Source organism: Micropterus dolomieu, linkage group LG08, assembly GCF_021292245.1.
Source record: "Micropterus dolomieu isolate WLL.071019.BEF.003 ecotype Adirondacks linkage group LG08, ASM2129224v1, whole genome shotgun sequence".
NCBI lineage: Eukaryota > Metazoa > Chordata > Actinopteri > Centrarchiformes > Centrarchidae > Micropterus > Micropterus dolomieu.
Genome location: NC_060157.1, coordinates 26,478,070 through 26,489,190, shown reverse-complemented (window position 1 = coordinate 26,489,190; position 11,121 = coordinate 26,478,070). Strand labels below are relative to the sequence as shown.

The following is an 11,121-nucleotide window of genomic DNA, read 5'->3' as shown; positions in this document are numbered from 1 at the left end:
TTATTATTATTATTATTATTATTATTATTATATAGACTGACAGGTTTTCAAATCACAGGGGGCTGTAAACACAATAAATGTCTTACTTCTTAAGACAGCTCATGTGATGCTAGTTAACAGCCTCCAGATGTGTGTGTGTGAGTGGTTGACACCTGATGAAGATTATTTTCTTCATCAGCTGTCTTATTTTCAAAATCACTCCTTACATCCTGTTCTGGCAATAACCATACATGTGATATCGTTATACAGCTTCATGTTTCATACAGCTGACAGGAACGATAACTTCTCTCGCTCTGTCTACCTCTCATTTCCTTCTTTCACCACTTCCCTTCCTACCTTTTCTGCTTTTTAAGCCCACTGACGCCCAAAGCGATGCCCGCTCCTTCCTGACTGAGGAGATGATTGCAGGTCTGTACCGCTTCCCTAAAATAATCAATTGGTGGATTACACTTGATTAGGTTCCTCTGCTGATTTTCACCTGCTTCAACAGCTTCCTGCTGTTTTTAACGATTCAGATTGAATATGGTGACTAGAAATGGTTTTATGAAAATCCTTCTCAGAAATTGCACCAGTTGACGGATTTTTGTTCCCTTTGGCCCTTTGTGTTGTGTAATAAATGAATCACATGTTGCCATTTTTTCAGACAGCAGTAAATGAGTATTTCTGAGCTGTTGTAACTTTCCAAAATGTAACATTCTAGAGCACAAGTACAGAAATGATTTTCTGCCAGTTTCAACCAAATTTGAAGTATCTTCTTCTCTCGTCCAGAGTTCAAGGCTGCCTTCGACATGTTCGATACAGACGGTGGCGGTGACATCAGCACCAAGGAGTTAGGTACTGTGATGAGGATGCTGGGCCAGAACCCATCAAGGGAGGAGTTGGATGCCATCATTGAGGAGGTCGATGAGGATGGTGAGATAATGTGTGACTAACAAATAGAAAACGGACAACGGATCTTGCATCCTAATGCATTGGCATTTAAGGATTAATGATGGGATCAAGCTGCTTGTTTAGATTTTTATTTTGTTTCCTGGTACTATTGTCTGTACAGCAGATGCAGAATAACTAATTTCTCCATTTACTGCGGCCTCAGTTCAACAGGAAAGCCAGAAGACAAAGCTATGTTTTAAGCATTAAAATATTCAGCAATTTCAGCAATTTTGTATTTACTTCTATAAAGCTGGGGCAGAGACAGATTCAGAAAAGAATGGTCAAATTTTAAGCAGCAGAGGCTAAGATATCCTGACTTATAGTTCTCAGTTGTCAGTGTCATTTGTCTTGCAGCAGAGCACAGATAAGCAATGTCAGTGTACACATAACAGCACAACAATAATATCTATAAGATGTATTTTATAGGATTAGATAAGATAAAGTGCTGCAGTGCTAAGTATGAGCAGAAAGTGCATAAAAAAGTTACCTTAATGTGCATGCTTATTGCATTAGGGACAAAAGAAAATATTTGAAATCTATTGCACTTGGCCCTGGAAACCCGTTACCTCTGACCTGAAAAGATAAGATTAGAAGAGAAGATAGGCTGGGGCTCCCTAAAATTGATCCTGCCTTCCTTAAGATCTGGTGATAAAAGACAAAAGACAAGAAGGACTGCTGCTCGCTGATGATACAGATTTATTGTCAGATTTCTGAAGTCTCAAGCCTTACTCAAGATAACCCTGATGACATCATCAGGGTTATTTTCAGACTTCAAAATGCCCCCTCCAGAACTACAGGAGATGTTATGCAGCTGTCTACACAGGAGTAGGATTACTCATGATGAGTAAACTGAAATGTATGTGTGAAATCTGTGGAGTGCCCCTATAACTAAGGGTTAGCAAAGGCCATTTGGGGAATAGTAAATATAGTAATACAGTAGTAAATAGAAAATCACAAGGGAAGTTGACAAGACATGAAATTACACTTAATGTCAAACTACTTGAAATATCATGAATAGGTTAAAATTACCAAAACATACCTTCAAACAATGTTTAAGTATAGCTGGAACTCAGGTATCACAACACGTGTAGCCTCCTTCTCGTCATCTCACCTTTCACTTTGTTACTGCCCTCGCCTTCCTCACTTATTCACCTCCCCTCTCCTCAGGCAGCGGTACCATTGACTTCGAGGAGTTCTTGGTCATGATGGTGCAACAGTTAAAGGAGGACCAGGCCGGAAAGAGTGAAGAAGAGCTTTCGGAATGCTTCCGTATTTTTGACAAGTATGACACCCAATACCATCAGAAAGACAAACGCAAACCCCACATGTTGCTGCTTCAAGATTTCATGTTGTACTGGGGCTAAAGTTTACTTAGAAATCACACGTGATAGTACACCCAGTCTGTCTTGACATTGCATTGGAAAACTTACCGTACATCCAATTGACCAACTGTAACTGAGCAAGAGAAAAATGCATTTATCACAAAATATTGTAGGCACTGTACACATTACCATTTAGCACTGATTCACTCTCACTATTCTTGGATATTTGCTACAATTACAAATTTAGGAATAGGACATATCAGTTTCTCATAATATTTAATTTAGGGAACAAAAGTGATACAAGTTGCATGTAAAAGTTGTAACAAAGGTTTTGGCCACTTGGAGAAGCGGAAACAAGTTGTGAACACAGCACTGACATGTCATTACCCTTTGGGCCCTATCTTGCACAGTGGCGAAAAGCGCAGCGCAAGTGTCATTGCTAGTTTCAACTGACGCAGTTGTCAAGCGTTTAAATAGCAAATGCAAATGCGCCCATCAGTGTGCCCATTGGAGTGTTGGTCTTGAAATGAGGTGAGGTCAGGCAAATTGCTTGTGCATTGCTATCTTGAGGCAGCAGAAGGCGATTGCACCATTGACCAAAAATAAAAACAGATTTAAATTCAACGCTGCAGTATTTCGCTGTTTTTTTGTTATTTTAGGGGCGCGTTACTCCGATGGTAAGAGAGACGCTGTGAGCATTTACGCACGAGGCACAGCAACGTCACTTCATTGATTATTAAAATCTCCAAACACGCCAACAGGTTTGGTCAGGATCTTCTGTGTTGTTCTCCACATCCAAAAGGTCTCACACACAGTCCAGGTTGAAACAATGAAACTGTCTGGAGTAAAGCAGCAGTCCTCCTGATCAATCCTGAGCTCCACTGTGTCTAAATTATTTCAAAAGCTATGAGTGGAATTTTGTGTCCTCTGGAGAGTTTCCTCTGTCCTGTCATGTCAAGTTTATGACTAGCAGCCTCTCAAACCTTGAAAGTAAATCATAAAAGAATCATAAAAGAGAGAGATGTGACCCACGACCAGTTCATCATAGTTTATAATAATGCAGCGCAGTGAGGATCCAGACGTTTCTTGGAGGAGACAGCGTCTGTCCGTCTGACACTTCACTGAAAAACCTCAGAGCTGCAGAGTAACATTAGACTTAATGATCAGAGGCGTTTTTATATCACATCTACACTTCTGTCCATACCCCCCCTCTGCTGTGAGTCTGCTATTCAGTCAATCAATTGATCCATTATAATGACAATGCGCCACGGTACACGCACACCTGGCTTTTAAAGGGAAAGGGAGATGACACTGATTGGTGTATTGCATGTTATGCCCAAAACACACTGATGACTAATCCACAGACTAAGTACAACCCTTCTGAACCATGAGCCTGGCGAACTGACAGTTTTTTCCACCGTTAAACTAGCAAAATTGGAGTTGGACACGCCCCAAATGCAACTGCGCCACCCACTTGAATAGTTCAAATAGAGCCCTTTAAATCAAAATGGCAAACTTGTTACCAAACAGTTGCATTTTCACAAATCCGGCGGTTACAGAGAAGAATTATCATAATTATGGAGTTGTGTTTGTGGTTGCCTGGTGAATGTAAGGCTAATATTTACTCTGAGCGAAATATCTGGTTCCTTAGCTGCTAAATGCTTGGCCAAATGTTCAGAAGCTGTTCGCTAACTTTGTCTGTCTAGTGTATGGTGGGTTTTTAGTTTTTTTCTCTGAAAACAACAGTCTGCTGTGGCTGAAAATTAAGCTACAAGAGCAGTGAGTTGTGCGCAGACAGTAAGACAATGAGCTGAATCTCACTAAAAAGTTCTGTAAAGCCAACAGGAGCTGTAGATAAAGGTGAGAATTTTCAGTAGATTTATCACAACAACTCTCCCCTTTCACATTGTCACATTGTTTTCATATTGTCATTTGAAAGAATATTACAAAATATCTATTATAGCCACATTAAAGCTGCAGTAATGAATATTTTTATTAACAGGTCTACACAGCTGTATGCTGTCTTTCAGGTCATTATTTTGGTTTTGTGGCCAACACATTCCCCTCTCGTCAAACTTTCCAGCCACAGCAGACAGCTCTTTTTTAGCTAAATAGAAACCAAAACAGAACTAAAATAATGGTGATAACTGGACTGATGTTCACCGAGTGGCCAGAAATAAACTGTTTACCAATATGTTCACCATAGCAGTTTGTCCAAAATCACATTGTTTTTTCTCATGGTTGAGCCATGGCTGATTTTAAAGTGTTTTGCAGTTTGGACTAGAGTCCAGCCAATACACAGTACAGAAATGCCTGACCACTTTTCAGAAACTCTGACACCCTTACAGGTTTAGACCACATAGAGCACTGGGACATTTTTCATCTGCAAAATGTCCCACTTAGTACATGTATTGGTAAAGATTCTTTAACAATCAAACTTATGGAAAAGGTTAATCTAAATTAAAATTATGGCTGTCAGAATATAATAGTATTTTAATAAGAATCTGTGGTGTGTGATAGTGTGTAGGTGTAAGAGGTCAGGGAGGTGAGAAGTTAGTTTTCACTCCGTGATTTCAATATTGCTTTTTTTATCCACAGGAACGGAGATGGTTTCGTTGACCGGGAGGAGTTTGGAGACATCCTCCATCTCACTGGAGAACCAGTCGTAGAAGAAGATATTGATGAGATGTTCGGGGAAGCAGATACAAACAAAGATGGAAAGATTGATTTTGATGGTAGGTTTAAGCTACAGAACGAGAAGAGTTTCTTCAGAAAATCTTTTGCATATGAGGGAGGCAGTGTCGGCTGTATATTGAGCAGAAGTTATAGGAATAGTTTGACTTTTTGGATCATACTTATTCTCTTTCTTTTGGAGAGTTGTCTGTCCGTACAATAGAAAGCTGGAGCCAGCTGCCTGTTGGCTTGGCATAAAGACTAGAACAGAAGGTAACAGCCAGCCTGGCTCTTTCAGTACAAAAACAACTGTTCATTGTGGCTTTCTGGAGTCTCTACTGGCAACTTCACAGTGACTCCAGGAAGTCACTCTACCTGGCCAAGAAATAGCCCGGCACATAAACCCTGAATATTCAGCAATATGCATGCTAATTGATATTTTTAGCAAACAAACAAAACATAACGTGTTAGTAGCCTAAGCTTTAGAGGTGCTGGTAGGCAGATTTTGTGAACTTTGGACAGAGCTGTTTCCCCATGTCCAGTTTTTAGTTTTTTTTTAAAAGACAATAATCTCAACAGAAATATAACTAATACATGGTGGCTCACCTGGCGAGTGCCATGTGTCGGGGCAGGCCCAAGCGCTTTGCTATGTGTTGTCCCCTCTCTCTCCCCTGCCTTACCCCGTCTCTCTGCTGTCATAATCAAGTGGTGTGAAAGTGCCCGTAAAATATCTTAAAATAAATAAATAACTTATTTACAGAGAGAATATGGACATAACAAAAGAAAAAGAGAAGATAATGATATACCATGTGTATGCCGTGGTATCAATTTCTCTTCTTCTAACTATTGGTGAGAACTATTCCTTCACATTTCTTTTTTTTGTTTGACTAAGATTATTTAATGTAAAGACAATATGAATCTGACAGTAATCAGGGATGGGGAGGAAGGTAAACCCATATATTTAGAGTAACCTAAATCTTGATATAATTTCGCAACTCTCTGTGCTGTTAAAAGGTAGAGCGATTACTTTTACTTGCCTTTTCATTAAGTTACAGTTTACACCATCACAAATCAAGAGTCTAATACTCTGAGCATATAAATAGAGCAAACAAAGAAATATTAATCCTTATTTAAAAATGATCACAGCTGAAAGAAGCAGACTTGCAGTGACAGGGATTAAGAATTGCTCATTATATACATTTATGCATTACAATCACATGTTCTCCATGATTTGAATCCCATAACCTCACATACAGGCTTTGAGTACACACTGTGGGCTGAGCTTGTGAGTGGACTGGGTCGGTGGTGGGTTGAGTAACTGACTGGTGCCCTTTCTTTCTCACTCCAGAGTTTCTCAAGATGATGGAGAACGTTCAGTAATGAGACCAGATCTACATTCTTGCTCACTTGGTGACCCTTCCTCAGAGAGAATATGAAGCATGCTGTGTGATGGAATTGTGCTCAGAGCAAACTCTAAATGCTGTAAAACCTTGTACAATTGTGAATATGATGTAACTTCTGAGACATCTAAATGGGTACAAGTGAAATACCTTAACCCACACTCCCCTTTTCCTTCTCATATTAAACCCAGGGGCTCAGTGAGGATATCTATAAATATCCGTTCAAACCTTTTAAGACGAAGGAACCTTCCCTGATCGCCTTTTTGAGCCGGCCACCCAGCTGTCCCCTTGGCAGCTGCTGTTTCTCCAGAAATGCTACACCACTTAAGCCCCACCTCCTCCTCAAAACTAAATCTTCCCCAACCTGTTCTGTGCTTTCTAAATAAATCCACTTTCTCCTTGTTCATCTTTGCAAATTATTCTGCCATGCATGCCTGACACGTCTTATCTCATCTGTTTCAATCTTTTATGAATCCCTCCGTGGTCTTTGTAGGACTTCTGTCTATCTGGCCTTAGGATTTTCAGATATACATAGATTTGCACAACCACACATCATAGACACTGACACGCAAGCACATGCACTTACGACACCAACAACATCCTTCCTTTACACATAAAGACACACATTTGTTCAACGACAACTGGTCTTATCTCCCTATTCCAGTGGCAACTTCAACCTAGCCACCATGCTGTATTTTGAAGTGCCTCTATTTGCATGAACAGTGCCGTATCCCAACCTCCCAGTCTCATTCAACACTAGAGAACTGTGTTATCTGGTTAAAACGGATCTCTTCCAATTTTTTCTCCGCATAAGTCTGTGATAACTCTCTGTCAGTGATCTTCAAGCAGTGGTCTCCCAGCACAGAAGAGAAGCCGAGCAGTCAGTCGAGGTTAGAGCGGATGAGTTCATTATCCCTGCAGGTCTTCCTCTGGGTATATAGCCTGCAAGCCCCCTACCATTTCTCAAAAGCAACATCCCTCCCCCTTCTTCATGGCTGCTCCCCAAATCAGCATCCTATCCTCCTCTCCTGTCTCCCCTGTCTCTCACCTCAAGGCCCTCCCTTCAGGAACCGCCCCCCAAATAAGGAGCATCAGGTTGTGTTTATCAGGCAACCGGCACCGCGATGTGTGGGTGCTTGCCTCACGTCCATGACGTCTCTAAGCCTAAATCTGCCTGCTATTCAGGGAACGGCTAAAGGAGTGGAGGCAGTGAGAGGAGGGTCAGGGGTTGGGTGAGATGGGGTCCAGCCCCGCAGCGTTTTTCTTCTGTGGTTTTGAGTTTCACGCCCAGATTGAAACGCCATCATCACAAAACCCATAACCTACTTTAAAATCTTTGGCTCCATCTTCTCATCCACTGTCTTATATTTACAAGGCCTAAATAGAAATCAACAGTGTGCACAGATCAGCTGCAAGATGTATAGATTTGTTCCCAACTGAAAGGGAGTAACCTAATGCATTAATTAGTTTTTTTAAAGCGTGTTTTGCTTTTCAGTTTAGATTGTTTTTACAGTATGTCACTGTTCTTTCTGACACCCTACCTCTGATAATCACTGTTTTAACAAACCAGGTGAAAGACGATGTATTATCATCTGCATCTTTTGCATATTCCTATGCATTATTCCCTTTACATCTCTATTCTTTCTTGTAGATTCTTCTACCTTGACCTAGATCACAAAAGTGCAAAAAAACTCCAGGTTTACCTCTTTTACATTCTCAACCCTGCAACTTCAAGAAACAAGAGATTTCCTCTCCAAAATGTGATTGGCTTGCTGTGGCCCCAGAACCCTAAAAGTTCAGGATACTAAATCTGGAGGCCTGTGAGAGGCAGGGGGCGGGACCTGGCTGTCCCGTTTAAAGTGTGTGTGAACCTTCACTTGACGTCTAGTCTCTCTGTTGAGGTGCACACGGATTGACCACTCCTTTGGGCTTTTCTTTTTTCCTTGGATATTTGGGGGGGAAAAGCTAATCCACAAACATGGTAAGAACAATCACTTGTAAAAATGACCCTTGAACTATTCCAATTTGGCCGGTCAATCAGCCATTAATCCATAATAAGAGTCTGTGAGTTGGAGGTTTATTGATTGAGCAATAAAGGCACGTGGAAGTTTAAAAACCAATCGACTGAGTTGTTGAGATGCATGGTTCCGTCTGTTGATAAGGTTTAGATGTTTATCTGTTGGCTTCCCTTAAAATTACCAAATAATCGCATTTTTAAAATGGACTATTTCAGAAAGATTTCTAGTTTGGTTTAAAATAATTTATATTGAATGCAAGATTCCCATTTTTATCAGTTACATTACATGTATTACTAATTAAAACGTTAAGACGGGGAGTTTTGAGGGAGCTGGATGAGTGTCAGCTGGGAAGGTGCGAATTCTGCTTAGGCGACAGATTCCCGGGGATTGGATGTCTGCAGGCCATATACAGCCAGCCTAATGTGTTGAGCCTGAAATAGCCGGACTCATTTTCACCATGCTCAAGAATCCGCTATAGCCTGCAACACGTGACTTACGGAAGCACGTTATTACCAGGAACAGTAATCACACAGTAATGTACAAATACAACAAGATCTCTTGAATATTCCTGTGATATTCCTCAAATGTATCATCTGTACTGTGCATAATGTTATTTTTCTAAAATAAAATGATGATAGTTTACTTTTCATTTACAGTGTTTTTAGTAATAGCTTATTATTTTTTTAATGAATAATAGAATCGGGGTATATGACATGGAAATCACTACCGTCGCCATCCTTAGGCTCAATCTACGGGGTTTTAACTGGAATGATCAATGAAGCCTAAATCGAGCCGGTAGTGAATGATGAAGTGACAGTGTGGCTCATGTTTCCTTCCAGACTGACGCGCAACAAGAGGCCCGCTCCTACCTGAGCGAGGAAATGCTGGCCGGTGAGTACAGGCTACAGTAACGCGTTTCTTCAGTTAGGCTATGTCGTTACTTTGCCCATGAACCAGCAATGTACCAGATTACTAATTAAATTATAAGAGGCCTAGCTGTTTACAAGGATCACTCCTCTAAATATCAAAATGAAATGAATCATTCATTTCAACTTATTATTATTTTTCTGTCAGGAGCGCCTTTAGAAAAGGCAGACAATTTTAGACCCTCTGCGTGGATCCAGTCCCAGTAGGCTACTAAGTGGATGAATGAACAACGGGTAGTTGGTGCAGTGCCACAATGGTGATAGAACGCATCACTTCAGTTTCACACAGAGGCAGATATACCTATTTATAGATATATATTTAGATATATATATTTTTCAGTCTGTGGAGAAACGCAGATGATACAAACGTAAATATCCCACTGTAATTCGTTTAGTAACAGCCAAGTAGGCAACACACATTGGGCCACTTTCTGAGTAACGAACTGCATTCTTTCAACTCGGATTGTTCCAGAATTCAAGGCCGCCTTCGACATGTTTGACACCGACGGTGGCGGTGATATCAGCACCAAGGAGTTGGGTACCGTGATGAGGATGTTGGGCCAGAACCCGACAAGAGAGGAGTTGGATGAGATCATCGAGGAGGTCGATGAGGACGGTGAGCAACGGATAGCTACAGTGTATCTCTGATAGCAACACTGTAGGCCTTTTGTGCGCAATGAGTGTTTTTACGCATAAGCAGTGCGCTTTCATTTCATCAAGTATTTCACGTCAGCACAAATAAACAAAGTAGGCCTAACCGTATGTAACGTTATTTGGAACCAAAACCTTGATATATATATACAATATTACATAATATAGATTTGGACTCACCTAACTCCAGTGTGTCCTTTTGGTTCCTGCGTAAAACTGTGCGCAAAGACGAGCGCAGTGCCGTGTCCCACAAGGAGCGCGGGACAACTGGTCTTTGGTCTGTCTGACCATTGTTAATCAGTTATGTGGCCTTTTTATTACCCCAGGTAGCGGTACCATCGACTTCGAGGAGTTCTTGGTCATGATGGTGAGGCTGCTAAAGGAGGACCAGGCCGGCAAGAGCGAGGAAGAGTTGGCAGAGTGCTTCCGTGTGTTCGACAAGTATGTACACACTATAACCGTATAGAACGTGGTTCACTCACTTATTTTATGAGGGTAATGTTTAATTTACTTATGTAATTGTTTGTTTATGCTTACTATCCCACCCATTTCTGTCTTTTGCGCAGGAACGGCGACGGTTACATCGACAGAGAGGAGTTCGCAATCATCATCCGCAGCACCGGCGAGCCCATCACAGAGGACGAGATTGATGAGCTGATGAAGGATGGAGACAAAAACGCCGACGGCATGCTGGACTTTGACGGTATGTGCAAGATGATGATGAAGGTGTTAGGTCAATGTAAAAACTTCACTTTTCCACATATTGATTATCCCAGACTTAAAAGAAAGTATTTAGAACAAAATAATAAAATGATTAAAGCAACTTAAGATTTAACTTAAAAAAATGTTTCAGTATTTTGTAGCACCTATGTTTCTCTTGTTTAATAGTATATCTGGTACTAGTATGAGGAGATTTTAGCATCCTTAATGTTGTCTACTTGGTATTTATGTATCTTTTGTGAGTATGGACTATATATTGTATGAATAGGGTATTACACTCTTTGTAGGTGTCAGTTAATTTGCACTTTGCTGAGGTAATTAAGACTGCTGAAATTTTCCATTTCACTAACCCTGTCCAATCTCTCCTTTTCTTATCCAGAATTCCTCAAGATGATGGAGAATGTGCAGTAAAACCAGAAAGACTTATGGACATTCCCCTGTGAACCCAGAACGCACCCTACCCCTCACTGACTCACCCCCA

The 11,121-nt window shown here is 40.9% G+C and overlaps 2 protein-coding genes across 4 annotated transcripts in view; both read left to right on the top strand.

Moving 5' to 3' along the window:
* The window catches only part of LOC123975154 (troponin C, skeletal muscle-like), a 23,812-nt gene extending 17,081 nt beyond the window's left edge, over positions 1-6,731 (top strand). For 2 of the 3 annotated variants that reach the window (XM_046056372.1, XM_046056370.1), the window contains exons 4-6: positions 2,098-2,212; positions 4,851-4,987; positions 6,274-6,731. In XM_046056372.1, the coding sequence (XP_045912328.1) occupies positions 2,098-2,212; positions 4,851-4,987; positions 6,274-6,305 (284 nt within the window). In that variant the 3' untranslated portion in view covers positions 6,306-6,731. Of the gene's footprint in view, positions 1-288; positions 409-768; positions 913-2,097; positions 2,213-4,850; positions 4,988-6,273 lie in introns of those variants that run through there. The other variant, XM_046056369.1, reaches the window with a different exon arrangement.
* A 120-nt stretch (positions 6,732-6,851) lies between these two features.
* Positions 6,852-11,121, top strand: tnnc2.2 (troponin C2, fast skeletal type, tandem duplicate 2; the record flags this gene model as incomplete). Its single annotated transcript, XM_046056368.1, is given in 6 exon segments — positions 6,852-8,306; positions 9,183-9,234; positions 9,742-9,885; positions 10,247-10,361; positions 10,487-10,623; positions 11,020-11,121. Coding segments are annotated over 6 exon segments (483 nt in total). The 5' UTR covers positions 6,852-8,303.